General features: G+C 47.4%; 1 protein-coding gene across 1 annotated transcript in view; it reads right to left on the bottom strand.

Moving 5' to 3' along the window:
• Nucleotides 1-490: 490 nt before the first annotated feature.
• The window catches only part of KMT2C (lysine methyltransferase 2C), a gene marked incomplete at both ends in the record, with an annotated part of 286,382 nt that continues 264,338 nt past the window's right edge, over nt 491-22,534 (bottom strand). The window contains 16 exons of the mRNA XM_079711888.1: nt 491-583; nt 2,453-2,561; nt 2,901-2,974; nt 3,329-3,445; nt 6,837-7,005; nt 7,242-7,384; nt 8,187-8,323; nt 9,282-10,401; nt 11,755-11,862; nt 12,290-12,429; nt 13,592-13,841; nt 14,707-14,843; nt 14,931-15,109; nt 16,617-16,764; nt 16,903-17,044; nt 19,351-19,563. Coding sequence (XP_079568014.1) covers nt 491-583; nt 2,453-2,561; nt 2,901-2,974; nt 3,329-3,445; nt 6,837-7,005; nt 7,242-7,384; nt 8,187-8,323; nt 9,282-10,401; nt 11,755-11,862; nt 12,290-12,429; nt 13,592-13,841; nt 14,707-14,843; nt 14,931-15,109; nt 16,617-16,764; nt 16,903-17,044; nt 19,351-19,563 — 3,279 coding nt within the window. The remainder of the gene's footprint in view (nt 584-2,452; nt 2,562-2,900; nt 2,975-3,328; nt 3,446-6,836; nt 7,006-7,241; nt 7,385-8,186; nt 8,324-9,281; nt 10,402-11,754; nt 11,863-12,289; nt 12,430-13,591; nt 13,842-14,706; nt 14,844-14,930; nt 15,110-16,616; nt 16,765-16,902; nt 17,045-19,350; nt 19,564-22,534) is intronic.

Consider the following 22,534-nt stretch of genomic DNA (forward strand, 5'->3'; position numbering starts at 1 on the left):
CTTTATTTAAAAACTTTTAAATTAGAGGGCCTGCCCCTTTTTCAGATAAGGCGGTGGCCAGCACTTTGGACGTCTCCCTTTCGCTGGTGATTTCAGTCTTACATTCACAGGAAGGCCTCTGCCCTGGGGCGGGGCAGGGCGGCCATCGGCTCTTGCCCCAGTAAAAGTTTCTCCTTAGTGAGACTAAAGAAGCATAACGAAACAAAACCCACCCTCAAAAAGAAAAAAGAAAGGAAAGAAAAAGAAAAAAAAAGTGCTGGACCATTCTGTAATTCTTTAACCTCAGCCACTTCGGGAAAGTTGCTTCGGTCGGCTTTCTCCCGGTGCTCCTCTAACCTAAAGCACGGAGGAAATCAGGACTCCCAGAAGCTAGTTTCCACAAAGTCACAAAACAGAAAACAAAAACATCTTTCCGTCTGCGAAATTCAAATGCTGTGTTGAATCGCTCCTTCCTAGGGACGAGCCGCCCTCTGAGACAGCGGGGAACGCGTCAGTTCATCCACTTCCGGCAGTTCACGGCGCCACAGTGACAGGGGATCTTGTGCTGGTCGTCCTCAAAGTCAAACTTATAGTCATAGCAAAGCTGCCCACAGCAAAGACACAGTGTGAGAAAGGCCCCGCTCTGCCTGCTGCGCACAGCCAGCCCACAGACGGACGGAATTAAAGGAAGCCCTGACGCGTTGAGGGGCCGTGGGACTCGGGTGGGGAGGTGGGGGAACCTCAAAAGGAAGTCGCGGAGCTCGCTGGCCGTGCTCTTCCGGGGGATCCCGCGGGGCCCGAGGCAAGCGGGAGGCGCTATTCTGGGGCCAAGCCGGAGGCGGCGAGGGCAGCCGGTGCATTTCCACACCACGCGCCGCGGTGCCGGGCCCGCTGCCCTGGGTGGGACAAGCCCCCTGTCCCCGCCCCTTTCTTGCCGGATGGGGCAACGAGATGGGCAGAGATGAATCGCTCTGGCCTGCGAACATCCTTCTCCTCCATCTCTCCTCACATACGAGAATATTTAAAAGACGTTGTTCTATTTAGGCGCAACCGCGTTATCGTTAATATCTCAGATCAACCCTGCTGTCAGGGTGGACGGGGTCTGCGTGATTCCCACAGTGTAAGCCTCACCCCGGGGCCCCGACTCCTGAGAAACCTGATATGGCCAAGGTCCCTCTGATTCAAATACTCCGGGACACTATTTGCAAAGACTTCCCTTTGACACCGGAAGGGAACACACGGGTATTTACTGAGTTCTTACAGGAACTCCGTGAGGAATTGTTTCTCTTTGTACGTAAGGTGAAGTACAGGCTGGAGGGCTTACGCAGCCCACGCGGAGGGGCGCGAGCAGGGCGCGGGAGTGCCGAGCCTCCATCTGTCCCCACGCCGTGACACCACCCTGGGGTCCTCACATACTTTCTCTAATTTACTCAAGTTGGTGAGATGTGCAAAATAGGCCTCGGGTCAATTCTTGTTTTTTGGTTTTTTTTGCCGTACGCGGGCCTCTCACTGTTGGGGCCTCTCCCGTTGCGGAGCACAGGCTCCGGACGCGCGGGCTCAGCGGCCATGGCTCACGGGCCCAGCCGCTCTGCGGCATGTGGGATCCTCCCAGACCAGGGCACGAACCCGCGTCCCCTGCATCGGCAGGCGGACTCTCAACCACTGCGCCACCAGGGAAGCCCCCTCGGGTCAATTCTTGATTTAAAAAAAGCACATTCCAAAAAGATGACCAAAACATACAAGTATAATCTCACAGCTCTGTTCACGTAGGGCTGGGGGCTCAAACCCAGAAAAGAGCCTCAGGCACCTTCCTCCCTGAACAGGGGAGGTTCCCCACAGAACCCACACCGCACGGAACCCGAGCCGCTTCCCAGGACACCCCGATTCCAGGCACGGAGCACACGGCGAAACGCGAGCTCGTCACGATTGTGACAAAGTCAGGAAACGTAAACAAGGCGATCAAGACTAATAACAATCCTAACAGCCGACGTGCTGGGCCAAAGTAACCCATGGGGCAAGGGAAGAACACCTAACGAGGCCACCGCACTGTCTAAGAACCTGTCGGTAGAAAAGCCTGTAAGGCTGTACCGGCCCCGAGTGTGAGAGGAGCCACGGGGACCCCCAGATTTGCCGCCTACAGCCTCAGGGTGACCTCACGTGAGCCACGAGGCACCAATCCCGTGATATTCTCGGCCATGAGCTCGACGACGGGCGTCATTTTAAAGAGAGGGTCACCGAGCCAAACGGACAGCATGGGGGTCGAGAGGAGCCCGTTCACACGAGCGACGCGGGGACGTGGGATCTGCAGGGCAAAGACCGTCGGGCCGAGATGTGCAGGGCGGCCGAGGCTGACCTTCCAGGAGGAGGGCCTTGCTAGCCGCGAAGGACTGCAAACCGCTGAGCAGATTATGTGCACAGAGGAGTCGAGTGCCGCCCGCAGGGAGGGGGCCGCATGGTGCGGCCCCGCGCTTACCTCTTCTCCCTTCTGGATCCTCCGGCTGGAGCTGATGATGATCTTGTGTCCTCGCTCGAAAGTCACCACCTCGGCCACACAGTTAGGTGCACACGAGTGGTTGATGTACCTGCAAGCCGCCGTTTCAGAAACTACTTACTATAAGACTTTGGAAGAAGCTTTAAAAAAAATCTTTCAGCTCACAGGGAAAAGTTTTTCTAATTACATTTCTATCTGTCCATTAATAGAATACACACACTTTTTTTTTTTGGCTGCACGCCTTGTGGGATCTTAGTTCCCTGACCAGGGTCTGAACCTGGGGCCCTGGCAGTGACAGCGGGGAGTCTTAACCACTGGACCGCCAGGGAAGGCCCAAGCATACAATTTTAAATAAAAATTCTCTCCATGACTGAAAGGCCACAGTGAGCGCACAGACGCATCGCACCTCCCGCTCAGAACCCCCCCTCACCTTGCAGGCCCTCCTGTGAGCGTGGCATCGATCACGTGGTCGTTGTCCATGCGGAACATGTACACGCCTCGGTTCTGAAAGAGAAAGAGGTCAGAACCCCTTCTGCATTCCCGTCCACGTGAGGGGGCAAAGCCGGACGTGTGCCGACACACACCCCCGTCACACTCGCGGGGACAACACGCCAGCCCGTCAGGTGACGTCTACAAGCCGTGAACGGAACCAACACGTTGGCAGGTGGCCTGTGAAGCCACATCCAGCCACATCCTCGCAGACAGTAAGACCGACAGAAAAAACGGGAGGAAAATACAAAAATATCCAGACGTGGCTCTGTTCGACACTGCACTCCCACCAGCGTGACGGTCAGATCCGGTCAGATCCGGCCCTGCGCCAGCGGCTGTCGGATGGCACAGCAGGGGCGCCGTGCTCACCTGGGACTCGTAGAGCTTCTCCTTTCTGTTGGCGACTTCGTTCCGGATGATGGTCCCGATGTACTCGATGACCATGGTGTGCTTCTCGATGTCCCGAGCGGCGTACAGGCCCAGCCCCTGAGGAAACGCACGTGTACACACCTCAGAACCACTTGGCTTCCACGGGCAACTGGCCTGCAGCCTCTTTCACACAAAGGTACCACCCTTGGGTCACGGCAGAAGCCACACTGAAGACCCCACCTGAACTCACCTGACCTTCTCACTGACCACACTCTCACCTGAACCCTGAACACTGGACAATCTTCTCACCTACAACTATGGTATCACTACCTTGTTTTTGTATCTTTTTGACACTAAACTCTTAGGGCATTTTTACAAAGTGATTCTGCTGACTGGCTGAGCGCTTCTTCTAACTGGCTGTCTTATCTTGTGTGTAATATCACTCCCAGACCCCAACAACTCAACAGGCTAGTGGCTTCTGCTATTTATTTTATCCCACCATTTCTAAAAGGACCTGACATAACAATAAGCTTACAGAACAGAAACAGGGCTAACTCTAAGGGATGATTATAATTTGAGTTTCTGCATTCTCAGCCAAAACTGACCAGATCCCCACCAGACACAGCCCTCACCAAGCACCACCTGGGAGCACACAGTACAGGGTGTGCTGCTGTTAGAAATTTTGGTATGTGAATTGAATTAACTTCTGAAAAAAACCACTTATGCAATTTATCTGTTCAATTCCAGATGAGACTCAGAGCTGAACAAACTAGAACACACAAGAAGAATCTATATGGAGATGAATACAGTTTGGTATAAGAGACAAGAAGATCAGTGGAAATGAACAGAGAATCCAAATAGACCCAGGCACACGTGAAAACTTAATGTACAGTAGTTTGGAAGTACTAAAATTCAGTTTAAATGGATGGGTTATATACATTATTAGGTTGGCCAACAAGTTCGTTTGAGTTTTTCCACAAATCTTACAGAAAAACCCCAACGGACTTTTTGGCCAACCCAATACTAAATGGTGCTTCCACAACTGGTTGTTCAATGGAAAAAAAATAAATTTGTCTTAAACATAAAGAATAAAATTCCTGAAAGAAAAAAAATCTAAGAAAGTACATATGCAACCTACCGTCTTAACCAAGAATAGAAGCTACAGAAAATTATACGTTTGACTATATAAAAATTAAAACTCTTATAGGAAAAAGCATACCATACTTTCTGGTAGGTATTTTCCCCTACAAAACATCCTTTGCCTAATAGTACAAGTTCTTATAAAGTGCACAACGGACAAAGGCAGGTCACAGAAGAGCAGAGACCCAAACGGCAAACACGAACAGCTGCAATCGAGGTGACACTGTCGGTCTACGCTTAATAGGCTGGCAAAAATACAAAAGGGTGGTAACACTACCAATGGGAAAATGAGAAAAATAGTCTCATACACAGCAGGAAGAAGTGGGCAATTATAGCCTTTTTAGAAAACAGGCAATGTCTGCTAAAATGAAAAGTACATGTACTTCTAACACAGAAATCTCACTTTGGGGCCTATACACCACTGAAGTGAAGTTACCAATACATGGGGATATTTGTACAAGACATTGATGGCAACATTGTTTGTTGTGGGAAAAAACTGTAAACAAAATACAGGCTCATTAGTAGTGGAATGGTTTCATTAATTACAGTTCATCAGCATCACGGAACATCACAGAGCCATTAAAGAGAATGAATTGGAGCTACCTCAGTTGTTCTAGAGGGGTGTAAATATTAGTGAGAAAAGGAAGATGCAGAAAAGCGTAGGTAAGACAATCCCACTTTTTCATGTGCACACAGATGTGTAGGTAGTGCTAAGAGAGTAGCAGGGAAAAGACACAGGACACTTACTGGGTCGTTGACATGACTACCTGGGAGGTGGACAGGACGGAGGAAGAAAAAAGGTGACCAAACATCAAAAACTCTCAAAAACGCTTCGGGTTAAAGATGACAGACTGAACGCAGGTAGTTAAGAAACCCTTAACATGACGTAAGGGAGCAAAACCAAGACCGAAGACCAGGAATGGGCAGGGTGGACGAGCTGCCTGGGAACACTTTAAACGCAGAAGGAACTGAGCGGAGGAGGAAGACGCCACTGCACGAGTGCAATCTTTTGAGGCTCCATTTCTGAGGCAACAGCAAAAAGACCAGAAAGATCCTGCATTCGTGATATGAAAACAAGGTACCAGATAAAAAGATCAAGGGCAGAAAGCGCTGACAGCAGATGAAGCAGAAGCAGCTCAGGATGAGGACAAGGAGCCCAGAAACAAGGCCACAGCAGGCGGGGAGACCTGGGACGGTAGCCTCCTCTGGCGGCACCAGAACCACTGCGGGCCCTGCCTCAGGGGCCAGGTTCAGTAAGGCTGGGGACCCCGAACCCACAAATCCCCAGGTGATGCCGGTGCTGACAGTCTGGGGTCCACACTGTGAGATCCCGGGTCTCAGGGATCTAATAGTTGTGTATAGGGAGAAACAGAGGTAGGAATCTGCAAAAGAATTAATACAAAAACATTTCTCAGACCGACGGCCACACTGCTTCAGGCTGAAAGGGCTCATCAGTGGGGAAAGCTGTAAATAAAAATGACCCTAACCCAGGCCCACTTTGGTAAAAATTCGAAATTTCAAGAATCAAGAGAAGGTCCTAAAAGTTTCTACAGAAAGAAGAACGTCAATGAATACAGACAATGTGTAAATCAGGTTTCTATGTGAAGGGACCGCCCTGGCTTCTGAGGGGACCGGACGGGGGGGGACAGGCAGGCCTGCAGCAGTGCCTGCAGGTGAGACGGGCGGTTAAAACAGGCAGCAGAGCTGGGAGTGGATTTGGGGAAACTCTTCAGGGAGGAAAAAAGGCAGCAGAAACTGATGACGCTTCGGGTCTGGGGTAACGAGGCCAGCGCACTCAGTTAGTAGACGGTGACACTGCTCAGTGATATGAAGAGCCTGGAGGGTGATCAGCCTTCGAGACAGAGGACGCTGGCAGTGTGAGAGCTCGTGGCTCCATCCTGGGCCTCCAAGGGGAGATGCCGCATAGACATTTGTTTCTTCAGGAAGTGTGGCCACAGGTGCAAAGTTACATGCTTAGCCACGAGATGGCTTTACCTGTAAGGTGTTCCACCATCTATCCAGCAGAAACTACACGATGATTTCATGAAGAGAAGGCTTCTGAAACTGGGCACCTTTTGAAACTATTTTCGTTTGTATTTTTCACAAGTGCCTTGAAAGAGCCCTAGTGAGCGCCGTGGATCCCGCGTGCGGAAGATACTGCGCTCCCCGCGTCCCGTGAGCCCTCATCAAGCCGTCCTTCCACGTGGGGGAGTAAAGCATCCACCCTCCAAGACCGCGGACGGAGCGGCCGGCGCCCCGGGCTGACGGGGTTTCTCTCTCTGCAGCCCACGGTCTCCTGTCTCATGGGCCGGACGCCAGCCCCCTTCCAGCCCACCTCCCCTCCTCCCAGAAGCCAAGCCCCACTCACCTGAATCCGAGACCGGGCCAGGTACACGTTGGACTTCCACTCGGTTTTCATCTTGCGGTACTGTGACGACTTGGAGTGGACGAACTGCTTGCTGTAAGGTGCGCTCAGCTCCCCAGTGACCGTGCTCTGGAACGACTTGGAGGCACTGGTGCTGTTCAGGGTGTGAGGCCTGTGGGCGACGGCGTGCCGACGGGGACACAAAGGGAGAGCGGAGACACCTCTGAGGGGCCCGGCTGGTTCAAGTTCTCACTGACAGCACACACAGGGAAAGCCGCCTAGCTGGTGCGGCCGCACAGACACAGCCAGAGGCAGCAGGCTTTGTAAGCAGCAGACAGATCAAGCACAGAAAACCCCTAAGAGGCCTGGAAACCCTGGGCTGTACTATGTGAAGTCAAAACAAAATACCTTAACACAAACCTCTTGACATGGGCACTCATTTTAGGTTCAGAACGGGCACAACCTGTGGGGTTGACGGCCAGGGGCAGCTCCATGAGGGGGTTCCGGCCATATCGGAAGGTGTAGTTTTCACACGCCTCAACCCCAGGGAGCTGGAGAGAAGCAAAATAAATGAAAAATTAACTCACCTGATCAAGACTACAGGCAATCTTGAGCCAGCCAAAGGATGGCCCAACTTGAATTCCATGAAAATAACTTATCAACGTTTTCAAAATGTCGGTCACAAGAGGCTCTTTCAAGCCATGTTAGCAGAAGCAGCCTGCGCTCAGAACCTGACTGCATGTGATGCGTTTACCACCCTCGGGGGCCTGGGAGTGCAGCTGGTCACTTAAGGTTAACTCCTAAGACCATTCGTGTTCAAGGTCTTTTCTAGAGTATGTTTCTTGTGGACACTGTCCTCTGGAGACATGACAGATGCGTATCATTTAGGCAGGGCTCCACCAAAGGAAGCAACTGGGTACAGTGCTCAGTGGCTTTCGGGGTGTCCACTGCTTCTCTGAAGAAAACCCATCAGTGACTTTTGTCTTGAAAACAATACCTTATAATCATGCAGTTTTCCAAAAGCGCTGCGGGTAGACTCATTGGCACACGTGCTTGTAACAAGCAGGCGTCAGACAGTAAGGGCTCCTGAAATCCAACTGCGCTCTGGTGACCAACCCTGGGCCCCGGGCGGGAAAGTGGCCGTTAGCGCTGGTGCTGAGCCTGGTGAGCTGCCTCACCGAGTGAGCACGGAGACGCCTACGACTCACCGATGCCTCGTTTTCTTTCAGAGCGACAGGAGTTCACCCCCGACAAAACCACTACCTTGAAGTGTTGTGAGAGTGACAGCCCCATGTTAAGTAAGGTGCGTCGTGCGACAGGGGGTGGCTCTCCGGCCTCGGCCCCGGCACTCACTGATTCCGCGATCCGCGCCACCGCAGAGACGGTCAAACCGAAGAGATCCTCCCCTTTTAAGTAGGCTGGGAAGAGCTGCAGCATTTCCGACTCTTTTCTCACACATGCCACAGGCTCCAAAATCTTATCCCAAACACCTACGTATGGATAAAAAGATATTTTTTTAATGACAAACTTGATCTTAGCTAAATAGAGAGGAAAACAGGATACAGTATAAAAACAAGGACGAAACGAAGACCAACCACTCATAAAGACTTATCAGATCCAAGTAAAGCCCATGGGCAGTGATCTAACAAGCCTGGTATATTACCTGCTTATCGGATGGCAGTAGTTTTTAAAACTTTATGAAGTTTGGGGGAAAAGAATATGTTACATTAAGGAAATTAAACAGTAGAAGTGGAAAAGAAAGTTAAATATAACTGAAATTCATACAAGTAGTTAACTCACTTTCATGCTGGCCAAGCAGCATATTAGATTTTCAAATGATTAATCCAATTAAGTAGTATCTGTAGATACATCCTTTTCTCTCGGAGTTAAATTAAAATATGAAATTGATATTTTCATTGGAATTATCTTTAGAGCATTTTCATACTTTTTAAAAAAACTGCTAAACTTGAAAAAAAAAAAGCAGTTCTGCAGCACTTTCTACATCAATAAAAATGACAATCTAGGCTTAACCCTAGAGGCTGAAATTAAGTCTCATTTCTGGCTCTAAATCTGTTTAATATCTGATGCTCCTGAGACAAGACAATATGGCTTTAAATACGGTTCCCACCTTCTAGGTGACATTAACAAGAGGGTCCCCAATGTAAGTGACAGGCAACCTTTATCTGCAAATCATTCTCCTATTTATTTTATAAACTCTGTTGGAATATATATTCTGATTTAGAGTAATTCTAGCAAGTGTTTACAAAAAGACAGCAAGGTATGAAAATACAAAGAAGTTAAGACTTGCTTTTGTAAATGAAGAATCCACACCTGTTGTGATAAAATATGAAACAGACGTGAGAAAAACCATGGAAATACTGACATAAAACATTCATTAGCCTAACGCTGGAGTGACTGGCTCGGCGGAGCCTACAGACGGGGCCTCACCTTTGGGTGAGGTGTCACTTAAGACGAGATCTTCGTGGCCTTGCTCCACGATTCTGATGACGAACATGGGGCGCCCGTCCTTCTCCTCGATGGAGCACAGGTAGCGACAGCGGCGGTTGGCGTAGCGCGTGCTCCAGTACAGCCGGCTGGCTTCGTAGCCCACGGGGAAGAGCGCTTTGGGAGAGTGGAACGCTTGCATCTGCTGTGGAAGCAGCTGGCCGATCGTGTGGAAGATGAGGCTTCCCACACGGAAGGTGTGGTCACGCTCTCCCCGCTGCACGATGCTGGCGATCTGTCGTACCTCATCACGCTGCACGTAGACCCTCCTGAAGACGGCAAAGTAACTTAATTCCTGCTCGTGAATTCCCTTTGGTTTGTGCATGGGACAAAGCATAGTTTTATCTTTAAAAAACATGCATTGTGCTTTAATGGCGCAAGTAAAGTGATAAATGTTGGTGCATCGAAATCTGTGACACCCGCTGGTGGCCCCCATCTTATGGCAGAAGACACATTTCATCTGCAGGCCTCTCCTCAGGGCTAGCTCCACATTTATTAAGGCACCAGCCTGGGTCTCGTACACCTCCGTGGACCACAGGGCACAGTTCAAGTGGACCCACAGGTCCAAGTCGAGGTTGAGCAGCCTCGCTGGTCCATCTGTCAACCCGTCGCCTTCTTCGTGACAGAAGCAACACTTCCGATAGTCTTTGGGCACAGGATCGGGTTTCAGGGAAGTGCCCAGTTTCTTCAGAAATTCATCAATTTCATCTTCACAGGGGGGTTTGAAGGTCCCCTTGGGGATCACGATGTGGATGCTCCACTTCTTCCACTTCATCCCTCTCCACTTTTTAGTGATCGGCCTACAGTCTTCAAACCCACCAGGGACAGTTCTTAGCCGAGGCTTTAACTTGACCGTTACCTTAAGCTCATCTGGCTTTGCCTCCACTTTGGCTGCTTCAAAAGCAGGAGGGAAAGTGATGGGCGGTGACGCTGGGGGCGAAGCTTTTTCCTGGAGCTGCGGCAGACAGTGCACATCTAAAGTGGAGATGTTGTTACTGTACTGATGAAATGCTCTGGAAGGCGTCTCTTTTATAGGCGAGTGTGGCAATGAAGGAACGGATTCCTGCACACAAAAAAACAAACACGAGGAAGAGTAATTCCAAATCCCCCAAGGCAATTCTTGCTACAACAAGAAGCCAAGCAGTAGGGTTCCAACAGCAGGGTGTTTGGCCCTGGGTCTATAAGTAAGAGGTGAGGACTGGCACACAGCGGAGGTCGATGCTGCGTGCCCATGGTGCCTGCGTCTCGACAGAGAGCGTGTTCTCTGCAAAGCCCTAACTCTGGAGAGGGTTCTGCTCTTAAAACTTTTCATGTCACAGGAGCTAACTTAATTTACAAGACGCAACAGCTTTTTGTTAAACCAAATAAGAACTCTGGATCATAATTTTCTATGAGCGCGTCCCACCCACTGAAATTCCTGTTTGTTACTCTTAGGCTTAATTGATTGGCATAAGTGTGAAAGATGGGGAAGCAGTCCCCTGTCAACAAACAAATCATATGTAACTTTTCTCAGAGGCCGCCCGGTTCCCGTCCAACTGCTGAAAGGGCTGAGCTGAGACAGAAGTTCCATTAGTTGCTTTTTAGATACAAAGTGTGGTCATAACGAAATCAACAGCAAACCCACCTTCTCATGTACCCCACCCTACACAGCTCTGAAAAAAGATGCGCCTCACAGAAAATCCAGAAGCAGGCAGACACTGCCCACGGACTCAAGAAATTATGTGGTGGGAAAAACAATTCCTTCTCTCATCCAGGCTGATGTATTTTAAAGTATAAATTTATTTGGCAAGTAGCTTGAATTTTATTACACTGGGCGCTACTGCCTTTTAAAAAAATAAGAGTCTCCAGAACATTCTTCTGAGAAAGACGCAAGAGCCATGACGTGGAGGGAGGAGAGGCTATCACAGCGTGGGAGAAACTTCCTTCAGCGCCAACGGTTAAAACGTATCGTCCGCATCAGCTACACACTCAAAGATACACTTAAATCACACAAGAAATAAATAGACCTTTTCCAACCTGGTACAAGACAGATACTTTTCCCCCAAAATACATGAATAGACAGACCTGAATTATGGTTGTGAACAGGTTTTCCCATTGGGACAAGATCACTAAAGCAATACTTTATAGTTGTGATTAAATTAAGATATTTGTAATTAAATAAGTAAAATTACAGATTTTAATAGTAGTGTTTTATTCATTTCTGAACTTTTAAGACATGGTTCAAATCTGCCCAGTCTTGCTGAATAAGCTCAAGTTACTTAGTTCGCAGCAACAGCCTGGACCAAGCACTCCTTCCAACCCGGGGAGCATCTGCTCAGACTCCCCGGGGGGGGCTTTGGGTGGGGGGAGCGGACACACCCCCAAAACACAGGCGCCACTCAACGCAGACTGCCGACTGAAACTGTCCCCATCTTACCTTGCTTTCTGAGGTTTTTGCTTGTGCAGCTGATGAATAGAGAATAAAGCAGTTATTACTACAGAAGACAACGTCCTTCTCCGCTCTGCTGGAACTGTCTCGGGAACCCTGAAAAGCAGAGAGAAAGGTGTGGGGAGCTCGACAAGTTGGGATCTAATAAGGACAAGATCTGCACGGGGCTGGGTCTGATCTGTTCAAAGTGGAAGCAGCAACCCTAAAAGGAGTAAAAAGGTAACTACGGGCCAGTACTTAGCACAGAATAATTCAGCCACAGGGAAACTACGTTTGCAGAAATACACTGTACTTTCCATATTTCACCGTCTAAAGATACACGCTCTCATCGGACCCCCTGAACAGGCTGCTGTAGCTACTTGGGTTTTAAGCTCAAGCACATGAAACATATGCCGATGGTGACCTCTGGGGGAGGCGTCTGTGGAGCCCCAGAAGCGACTCCTCCGGACGCAGGAGCGGGCGCTGCCCAGGCACGGCGGGGGCGGGCGGGGACCCGGGGGTCAGGGGAGGGACGTGCGAGTACCTTGCTCACAAAGGCCGGGTCTCTGGCCGGCTTCCTCACGCCGTGGCCCAGAACGACGACATGACAGTGGCAGCACCACTGGGGCCTGAGCGCCGCACTGTCTGTGACACCGTGACCAGTGCCCGTGCACCCAGAAAGGCCTAGAGACAAAAGGCGTTCATTAGCGACTAAAGTCGACCAATAACAACGGGGGTCCAGGGAGCTGAGCTACTCGGCACCGGCTGCCTGCCACGCGGCTCATGTAATTTACCACACGCTGGGCTTTAGTGATTAATAAAAATCTTACTTTCTAAGCAGTGGTTACGGGGCATCTATTACGTGCATGGCACTGGGGTACAAAGAGAGGAAGCTACCCTCACACGGCTGGGACAACACGCTGGGCTGTGAGAAGTGCGGAGGGAAACCGGGACGCGCAGAGGGTCGTCTCCAGTCTCAGGGCAAAGTGAGTCGGGGGAGAGAGAATACTTTTGCTCCAGGGTGAAGAGGGTACGAAATCTCTTATGAAAGATGAAGAGGTATGTGAACGAGAGTCTTCAATGAGCGTGATGTGGAAAGTCGAAGAGGGATGAAGAAGTTCCAGGGCCAAGATAAAAACGCGAGCGGGGACGCAGACTGCAAAGCGCGTGGCGATCTCAGGGCACGTCGCTCGCGTGGCCACGAAGGCAGGAGGGAGAAGCAGGGAGAAAGCAAGGGTGACAGGGCAGCCAGAGGCCGAGAGTTCAGACCCAACACGAGCAACTGTCAGCGTGGCTCAAGGGCGAGACGTGGGGAGAGGCTGGGCTCTAAGAGCAGGTGAGGACGGAAACAAGACGGCCAAGAAACTGGTGAGCGAAGAGGCGGGGAGAGCGGGGTGAGGGTGAGGCCAGACGAGGAAGATGGGGAGGGAAGGGACGCCACACAGGTGCGAGGACCGGGCCCACCTTTCTGTGATGGGGAAGGTGTGAGCGCACCTACAGAAGAGAGGGGCCCCGGAGATGCCGCAGAAGGAAAGGGAACAGGAACACGGGCAGAGATGGCGGCCTCATCCGCACAGTGTGACCCAGCGCTAAGTGGGAGGGGAGGCTGGGCCGCAGGAGGACAAACGCGGCTCAAGGGTAAGCAGGTCGGAGAGCGCTGACAAGAGGGTGTGACGTAGGCCCCAGGCACTAAAGGTCCAGTCACCCGGGGGGTTAAGTCACCAAGGACTGCGTGCCAACACGTGACCTGTTACTCCCTTAAAATCACAGCGAGGTCTTAAAGAGAAGCGGCGTAACTTTTGAATCAAGAATGAATCTGGGGTCAACAAACTGTAAAGCAGCTCACCGTTGCTTGCTGGAGGGCAGGGCCCAGTAGGCTGCTTCAGGTGGTAAGAGCTGGCTAGTCTGGGAGGGTTTGCAGGTCCTGGTGGAGGCCCACGAAGAAATAAACGCTGTCGATACTCCAAACCTGGGTTTACTCTGTGGCTACTGACCAAACCCATGGATGGAACATCTGGAGCATTACTAACCTCGTAGCTGTTAGGAATCCGAACGTGGAGGAGGTCGGAAAATGCAGCCACAACACTGCTAATGTTCTAAAACGAAATTGCAAACGCCGCATTACCCACCCGGAAGGCAACAGAGAACCACTGAAGAAAGACTCACGTTAGGATAAATGCTATCCGCGTGCTGCACACACCTCACGCAAATCCAACCATTTTTATTTAGACTTAAGAGTCTCGGGGGGGAGAAAGGGTTTTAATGGGCCAATACCCAAACAAGGCTTCCAAATACAGAAATCCTCGTACAGGGATTCCAATTAATGTTAAATATTTGAGAGAACATTAAACTATTTTAGACATTTTAATTCAAGGAATGAGTTAAACCTTGTCATGGTTTTTACAGCTGGTCAGAAGCTTCCACCAAGCAGACTCCCCCAGCTCTGGGCAGAAGTCTGACACAGTCCACGAGAACATGCCACTGTTATGTTCTGCTGACGACCAAAACGCCCCACCAATGGACTATGAGTCTGGTTGCCAACGAAACATCATCAAGAATTAAGAGTTTAAAAAAATCCTCAGCCATGTACTAGTGTTTGCTATGGGCAGCTGCTACCTGAACACAGTTGCTTCTGGAAAACTTTCTCTGTTGACAAAGCTCTTCACTGCTTAATTTTCTACATGTAAATAGTCATCAACTCTCTGAAGAGTTCTCTACCATATACATTCTTTAGTAAAAACATGAGATCTCTGACTTCAGTTTGCTCTTTCTGTCTTGACTGAGGCTGAGATCAGTTTCTAGTACTCACAGCAGCGTAGATGTCTGAAGGGACTGCTAAGCCAAGCCCTAACTTTAATCTTTATCCGCGATGACCTAGCTGTGCGTGTCACTGTGAGCCACCTGACACTCCTTTAGAAATGGGTAATATTCTACAACGTCCAGCAGCCAGTCCATCTTTACCTCAGCAGCTGTAGGATGCAGAGTGATTGCCACAGATATGAGACCCGATCGGGGACCATTTGGGGATGAACCAAAAGGTGACGTGAAAAATAAAGTGCCCGGCTCAGTTTTGATGTCATTCCTTCTAGACTCCAACCCTTAAAAAAGGAAGGATGAGTTGAGGGTTAACAGCTTTTCTAAACATTCATATTAGCCAACCCTCCCACTGCACTGCGCCCCCCTACCTTTCCCGGTGCTGCTCGGGAGGATTGGGATGATGGGGGACGGCACAGGCTCCGGAGGCTCCTCCTTGACCAGGGACAGGTCTGGGTATCTGCTCACTTCCATGCCGACCACACTCTCAGGAGAGGACGAGGGCACAACACTGTCAGGGGTATCCCGGTCACCCCCATGGTCCTGTATCCTGGGAGCAGAATAAACACACATCAGCACGCGCAAGGCCGCCGCTGGGGGCTTCCCACACCAGCCCAGCCCTGTCTACGTGTGTGACCTTTGGACAGTGACAATAACCTGAGAAGCCAAAGATTCAGTTCAGGGCCAAACAGGAAAGCTCTTGGGAAAAAAATAAGAAATATGTTTAACTATAAAGTAATTTAAGTGGTATGCTTCCTTCTGACTAAAGCTTTAGCATCCAAGTTTAAAGACCTGCCAAAGGAGGAAGACATTCAGATTATAACACAGCATAGAAAGAATGGATACTCACACCTTTGCAAAGCTCCAGATCACTGAGACTAGGGGACACTCCTGTGGCTGAAAAAGGAAAGAGCAGTCCACCACACACCCAGGCACGCGTGCACAGAACTCTCCTGTGGCTGCTGTTTACTTACAGTGCCAAGACGGAAAAAACCTGGCTATTATGGCTTCATAAGCCTTCATTTTTCTTAACTGATAAAGTGAAGTGAAAAAAGGAAGAGACTGGTCTAGTCCAAGAAGCTAAAGGTTACAAAGGCAAATGGGGCTGTAGGGCGAGTGCGGTCTTGGGCTAAACGTTGTACGGCAGCTCGAGAACCTGGGGTCTCACACCCCCCACCCCAGAGGAGACGCCGTCAGGCTGAAGGAACGCTGTGAGAAGCAACATTAACGGGAGACCCGAGAGAGGCTTCCAAGGAGTCCCTGTGAGACCCAAGAGCAGGCGGGCCCCAGACACGCACACCTGGGAGGCCGCCTCCCACAGCTGCCCCCGAGTGACAGCTCCGGCCTGGATCTAGCGGTGAGGTCCAGGAGAAACAAAGAGCTAGGCTCTAACTCTGGACAAGTCACTTCCCCGTGGTCCGCAGTCTTCTCATTTATACAGTAAAGGTCTTAGTCCAATGACGTCTTATCAAAGAGAGGGTGGTTAGCAGATTTTCCAAGAAGAGAGAATAATCTGATGACCTATATAAGAACCTCCCCCGGATCTAACTGGCTGGGCTGTGACTATCTACTAGGAGAAGCTGATCTTCCCTCATCAGAATCCTGGGGCTAAAGAACTGACACAAAGGAGTTACAAACTGTGGACAGGACAGCCCTTAAATTCTCTTCCACAAAAGCATGCTCTGCTCTGTGACTGCCGCTCTTTTATTTTGACATCTGCAAACATCAATAAACCCAGTAAATCACATTAACAGCCTATAAGGGCAATGATCTTTGAAATATTTTGCATGGAGAGTCCCAATGCCTTAACGTCTATTCGATTATCATTACTTGTTGAACCTCCTGTATCATATGAGATTTCTAAAGTGCACGAATGAATTCTTTTTAATAGTAAGAATGTTTTATAAACTTAAAATTCTGAAGAAAATTATTCACCAAATTTTACCTTTTAAGTGTTTTTACATGCTTTTCCTACAGACATTATGCTATATACAAACATATACATTTTTAAATAAATGAAATAACTAAAAAAATACTTGAGAAAAAGGAACTTCTACCTTAATTCCTCCTGATTATTATGAGGTGGTGTTGGGAGTGAAGCAGGAACGTCCACTGTCTTTGGGCCTTGAGCAATCGCTCTGGCCAGCAAGTCATCGTGTGGTCTGAACGGCAGGTGAAATGATTTAGGTGCTAGGCTTTTGGTAACTGGAAGAGCAAAAAAAAAAAAAAACCATAAATCAGTCAAAACTGGTAATGGGTAAACTTTACAATCCAACTGCCATTTCACCACACACAGCCGGCAAACTCCTCAAAGGTACAAGACTTGGAGGCTTGGCATCCTACCTTCATGGCTCACTAATACTCCAGCTTTTCCAGCAAGTTCTTCAGTTGTTGCAAAACCATTTGCCATCTTCGGACAAGCCATAGGAGGTGGTGTAGGAGGAAGAGAGGCAGGGGGTGTTGGAGGATTACTTAAATTATTCTGCTGCAGGAGACCAAAAAATTTTAAATTATATGCTACTGAGCAAATATGTCACGACCTTGCTAAAACTTAGTTCTGTGAATTTTCAGCACAGGGAGGGAAGGTACAGAAATGTAATCAGAGGCACCTTCATGCCTAAAATGCACACCAAGAAGGAAAGGAAACATACAGGCCAGGAGGCGTTTCAGTGGAACAAACACCCTTCATCCTCTGGACATACCACCCACTGGCTCACTTTCCCCAGCTTGAGTACTTACTTAGCTTTGAAATTAAGAAGCAAATTTATACTGTGCCTGATTTGATTCTATACAACTCTTTCCAAGTTTCACTGTTAAAGCCAGTGAAGGATAGCTTTAAAATTCAACCAATAAATTGTACAGAGTTCTCAAAAAATTCCTTTATTAAATTAAGATATGCCCCAGTTCTATCAAAAACTTGAGAATTTAAGATCCTAATCCGTAACTGCAACTTGTATCTTAGATATTAGAATCTGGATTGTCTAAAATCTCGAAAAGAAGCAAAAGGAGTAGCAATAATATCTAAATGGACTGAACCTTAACAAATGCAGTTTCCCCCCAAACATTTCTCCCTGCTTAACATCTGTCACCAATTTGTCATTGATTCATTGACTAGTCGCTCAGGGACTGTTGGAATCTACCAATAATACCATGCAAGTCAAGTGCAAGGTAAAATTACAAATCTAGCAAAGATCTAGGATTTCTGAAGATGATGAAGTTGCGTGGAGAACAGCTTGCATCAGAAGAGAAGGCATTTACAAGAGTTAGGAGAGGTTCTAACTGAAGAGAAAAGCCAACAACGATAATAAATGGAATATCACAAGAGAATGACTTTAATACTAAAGAAGAGAAGCCCTCAGAAAAACTGATGATACTCTCAAATATTTTTGCAAAAAAGATCACTTTACACAAGTCAGATGTGAAGTAAAGAGTATCTAATGAGCCTATCATAAAACTTTGTTAAAAAATATTACCAAAAGATAAACTTGGTTCAGTTTGATATAATTTTTGTAGCCTAAGAATTAATGCACAGGTGCAATTAGTACCTAAGTTATTAGACAAAATACGTTTTTAGGTTTTTTCATTGTATTTTTCAGGGTAAATTCCTAACTACATTTTTTACTCTATTTACTATGAATTTGGAGTCACCTTAAGAGTTAATAAAGATTATAGGAAAATAAATATTTTCCCTACCATAGAAATATACAATGGATGTTTTTCACAATTTGTATTCTGACCTATACAAAAATTTCAAATGTTCATATTGGAAACACTTTACCTGGTAAAATTTTAACCTTTTAGTTGAACTAGAGTTTAAATGGAACTTGGAAGATTAGATAGATGTAAACTAGATGGAAAAACAAGACAAGCTCTACCAATTCTGATATGGCATCCAGAGAGGAAGCAAGGTAACACCTTGGCAAAGAAACATACCTTGTAGATCAACTGAGAATAGTAATCCGAAACCCCTTCAAGGGTAGCACTGCCAAAAGTTCCTAGAAGTCGATTCCCACTATTAAACTGGCCACTGCCGTAAGGAAGAAAGTGGGCAAAGTTCACTCCAATGACTGGTTCCATTAGAGGGAGCAGAGAGAGCTGCTATTGAAAAACACATTTAAGAGTAATGTACACGATAAACAAAACAAGTGTCTCTCAATTTTTCTAAGACCCAAGGCAACTTAGTCAAATAAGGCTTGAGAAAAATAAGACTTAAAAATTTCAAGTATCAAAATGCTGGAATAAGTGAGAGAGACTATAGAATCTCTGAGATATACTTAAAAATAAGCCTTATTCTTATCTGTCTTAAAGGGATGCTGCCAGGCTTCTAACAAGAAAAACACCTTCCTTATCTTCGCTCAGCAAGAATCAGGGCTGAACTGAGGCTAGGTGCCCCCAGCGGCACTCTTCAGCAGCTGTCTCCCACCTTCCGTAACAGCCACAAAGGTGTAAGAATGCACTCTACTAGCGGGAGAGACCAATGCCTGTGTTTCTGTGCATCCGGAGTCACAAGTAACGTGGACAGAATCTTTCTTGGTGCTGAGGCTGCTCCCTTTGAACATAAGTAAATCTTGACCAGCGCCAACCAATCCATCTATTTTACTAAAATTTTGGGGTGCCGATAGGATAAGGTGCAAGTTTGCTTGCACACAGGAAATCTCTGAGGTTGCTTGTTGAGATGTCTTTTACCCCTTAACTCTCTACTTTTGGGAAAGTTTCAGTTTAACAAGGTTGAAAAAGCATCTGATGTCTCCCTTCCTTGAATTTTTAAAGGGGCTGCTCCAAAAGACTCACCTGCTTCAGGTGGGTAAAGGTGTCGGTGGTAGAGAACATCGCTTGTTTCTCTTCTTCTTCCTTTTTCCTTTTCTTCGACCGAGGTGCTGCCTTCTCTCCGGTCCTCTGAGTCCTTTTGCTTCGCTGTTTCTTGGTTTCACTTCCTCCATCTGTTTTTGGCAACTGGCTGTTGCCACATCCAAAACCACCTTGCACTTGAGCCCCCAAAGTTTGCTAATGTAATCGGAAAGGTTAAGAAATAAGTGAACTATCCACACGCTTGAATTCCAGTTCCTGCTAATCCAGTTCCATCCTAAGACACAATATTCCTAACGTGGGTACCCAAAGTTAAGGAGGGAAAATGGTGGCATCAAATGACCTGTTTTCTGAAAACAGCATCCCTTTTTTGAAACGTGATTCTCAAGTATGGAAATCAGTAAGCTGCAAAGCTTGAGGAGAGAGAACTCTTACATGCGGCTATTCTCCCTTTCAGAGGAGGCAGGCCTGCCTGTACTTGTGCCAGTGACAGCCCGGAGCGCCTATTCCTGCCCACTGGCAGCTGTGGAGGAAGGGGTGCTCTTAGCTCGATGGCTGTGGTGGTCTCTGCATGGTGCTCTCTAGGGGCCTTATTTGGGCTCCCCTTAGGAATGGGTGAAACACAAGGTATGCAGGCACCATCGCTAAGCTCCAGAAAAGTTTCACAGCCTATGCATCTCAGTTGAGAGGAACAGCTAGCCTCAGAGATCACTAAAAACAAACAACATTGTTCATTCAAATTAGTTCATGGTCATACATTTGACTGAATAATAACTGCTACATACTAAAGTCAATGAAAGAGGACCTATATGATAGCAAATAAGCCTTTTCTTTACTTTTGTCTCTATGGCTAAGAACAAACCAGTCCTTAAAGAGGTTTTTAAGGGTAGTACTATCAATACTTAAAAAGATGGGACTCTTTTTAGGGGCCATTATTTCTAAACTTGACAGCTATACTTTGCTATAGGCAACTACAGTTGCTAAACTTATTTTAATGTGCTCTGCATTGACTCTTTGAGGGTTTGCAGATTATAGTTTCCATTTGTATATATCTAAATGACTTAGAGCACGGATGGCAAAATTGTTCTGTAAAAGGCCAAAGACTAAATATAGCTACCCAACTCTCTGCCCTGGTACTGCAAAATCAACCACAGACAATTTATAAACTAATGAGCTAGGCTATGGTCTAATAAGATGTTTTAAATTCATGGACACTGAACCTTGAATTTCATATAATTTTCACATGTTGTGAAACACTACTCTGTTTCAGGTTTTCTTCAACCATTAAAAAGTGTAAAAACCATTCCTGGCTCATACAAAAAAGAGGGGATGTGGAAGCAGGAACACAGTACCCATCCCAGGGCTAGATCGATGGTTCTCAAAGGGTGGTCCCCAGAGCGGCAGAATGAGCACCACCTAGGATGGCTAGAAATGCACATTCTCTGGCCCCACCCCAGACCTACTGAATCCAAACGTTTAACAAGCCCTCCAGGTGATTCTGATACATTAAAGTTCAGAGAACCCTGGCCTAGAGCTATGCCTCTCACGGCCATACGAATGCGAATCACCTGCGACCTTGTTAAAAAGCACACTCTGACTGGCACACCTGTGCTGGGGGCACAACATCCCGTTTCCTGAAAAGCTCCCAGGTGAGGGTGACGCTGCCAGTCCTCAAGGTCTGCACTGCGAGTAGCACAGAGCAAGGCCCAAGCACTTCTCACTGGCTTATAAGAGAAGAACAATGCAACCGCTTATTAGGTGTGCAGCAGGGTCAGGCACTGTAAGTGCTTAACAGAATTCTCCAATCCTCACGACTACCCTAAAAAGCAGCTATTACTACAGTTCAAAGAATACTTTTAATTACAGAAGAACACAAAAGATAAAAAATCATCCAAAAGTTTGCCCGAGACAGGAATAGTTCACATTTTAATGTATTTGTTTTCGATCTTTTATCTATGCCTACATGTATTTTGTTAAAAACACAATGAATCACACTCAATATTCTTTTATTCTGGTGGTTGCCTTTGAAACTTGACATGTGGTTTGTTCCCCGTGACATTAAACATTCATGCATAACAAATTTTAATGGCTGCAAAAAATCTGTGTATTCAGATATAGATATACAGAAACAATAACCCAATCAATAACTACAGTAGTGGATTTAGGTTGTTTTCTCTCATTTTTATCTATTAGTAAAAATAAAGCCATTCATTAGCTATTCATGTTGTCACACCTTTGCACATATTAGAATTTTACGTTCCTCTTGCCAGATTCCTAGATATGTCATTGGTAGTCATGGGTATGCACCACCTTTTATTAATATCACAAGCACAAGGTGTACTCTAATTCCTTTAATCCCTGTGGCAACCCAGTAACAGGGAGCATTATTAATCCTGTTTTACAGATGAGGAAACTGAGGCACAGAAAGCCTGACCTGCCCAGGCTGCACACTGGAAAGAGATGGAACATGGATTTGACGCAAGCTGAGTGATGCGAGCTCTCAAAGCCTCCCAAGGCTTTACCCCTACACTACAACTAATGCCAACTTATGTGTGAGAAAGCACATGTCCTCAGCACGGAGGAAAAACTGGGCCTGTCCAACTACTGCCACAACAATTCTGCCTTAAGTGTGACTAGAAAGTAAATGAATTTCATCATCTGTAAAACAGGAATAATAATTGTGCCTGCCGTACCTCAGGGCAAGCGCTGAGCACAGTATAACCCCTAGAATGTGGTTAAGAAGGCATCACCCCTAGTAATCCAGGGCCCCCGCCCCTTGCTGCCCTCCCAGATGGATGAGAACATGTGACACAGTCCAAACATTTATACACATACTAATTGATCTCATCCCTTTTTCTATCATAACACCCAATATAAATATTTTTTTACATATAATCACTAGTTATTAGGACCTAACTTCACTCCACCGAATATCAACTATGTGGTATTGAGATAGAAAGGCACAGAGACAGAAAGGTGCTCAGGGCGCCGTCTACACCCTTCAAGGAGCCATCTATGCTCAGTGGTTCTAGAGAAACTGCTATGTAAGCACATGGGCATCCACTTATTTGAGACTGGCTGAGCTGAGTAAGTTATCTGGGGAAGACGATTCCAGAACTGAGTCTTAAAAGATACAGATATTGGCCAGATGTTAAAAAAAAAAAAAAAA

The sequence above is a fragment of the Hyperoodon ampullatus genome, assembly GCF_949752795.1.
Source record: "Hyperoodon ampullatus genome assembly, chromosome: 9".
Classification (NCBI taxonomy): domain Eukaryota; kingdom Metazoa; phylum Chordata; class Mammalia; order Artiodactyla; family Ziphiidae; genus Hyperoodon; species Hyperoodon ampullatus.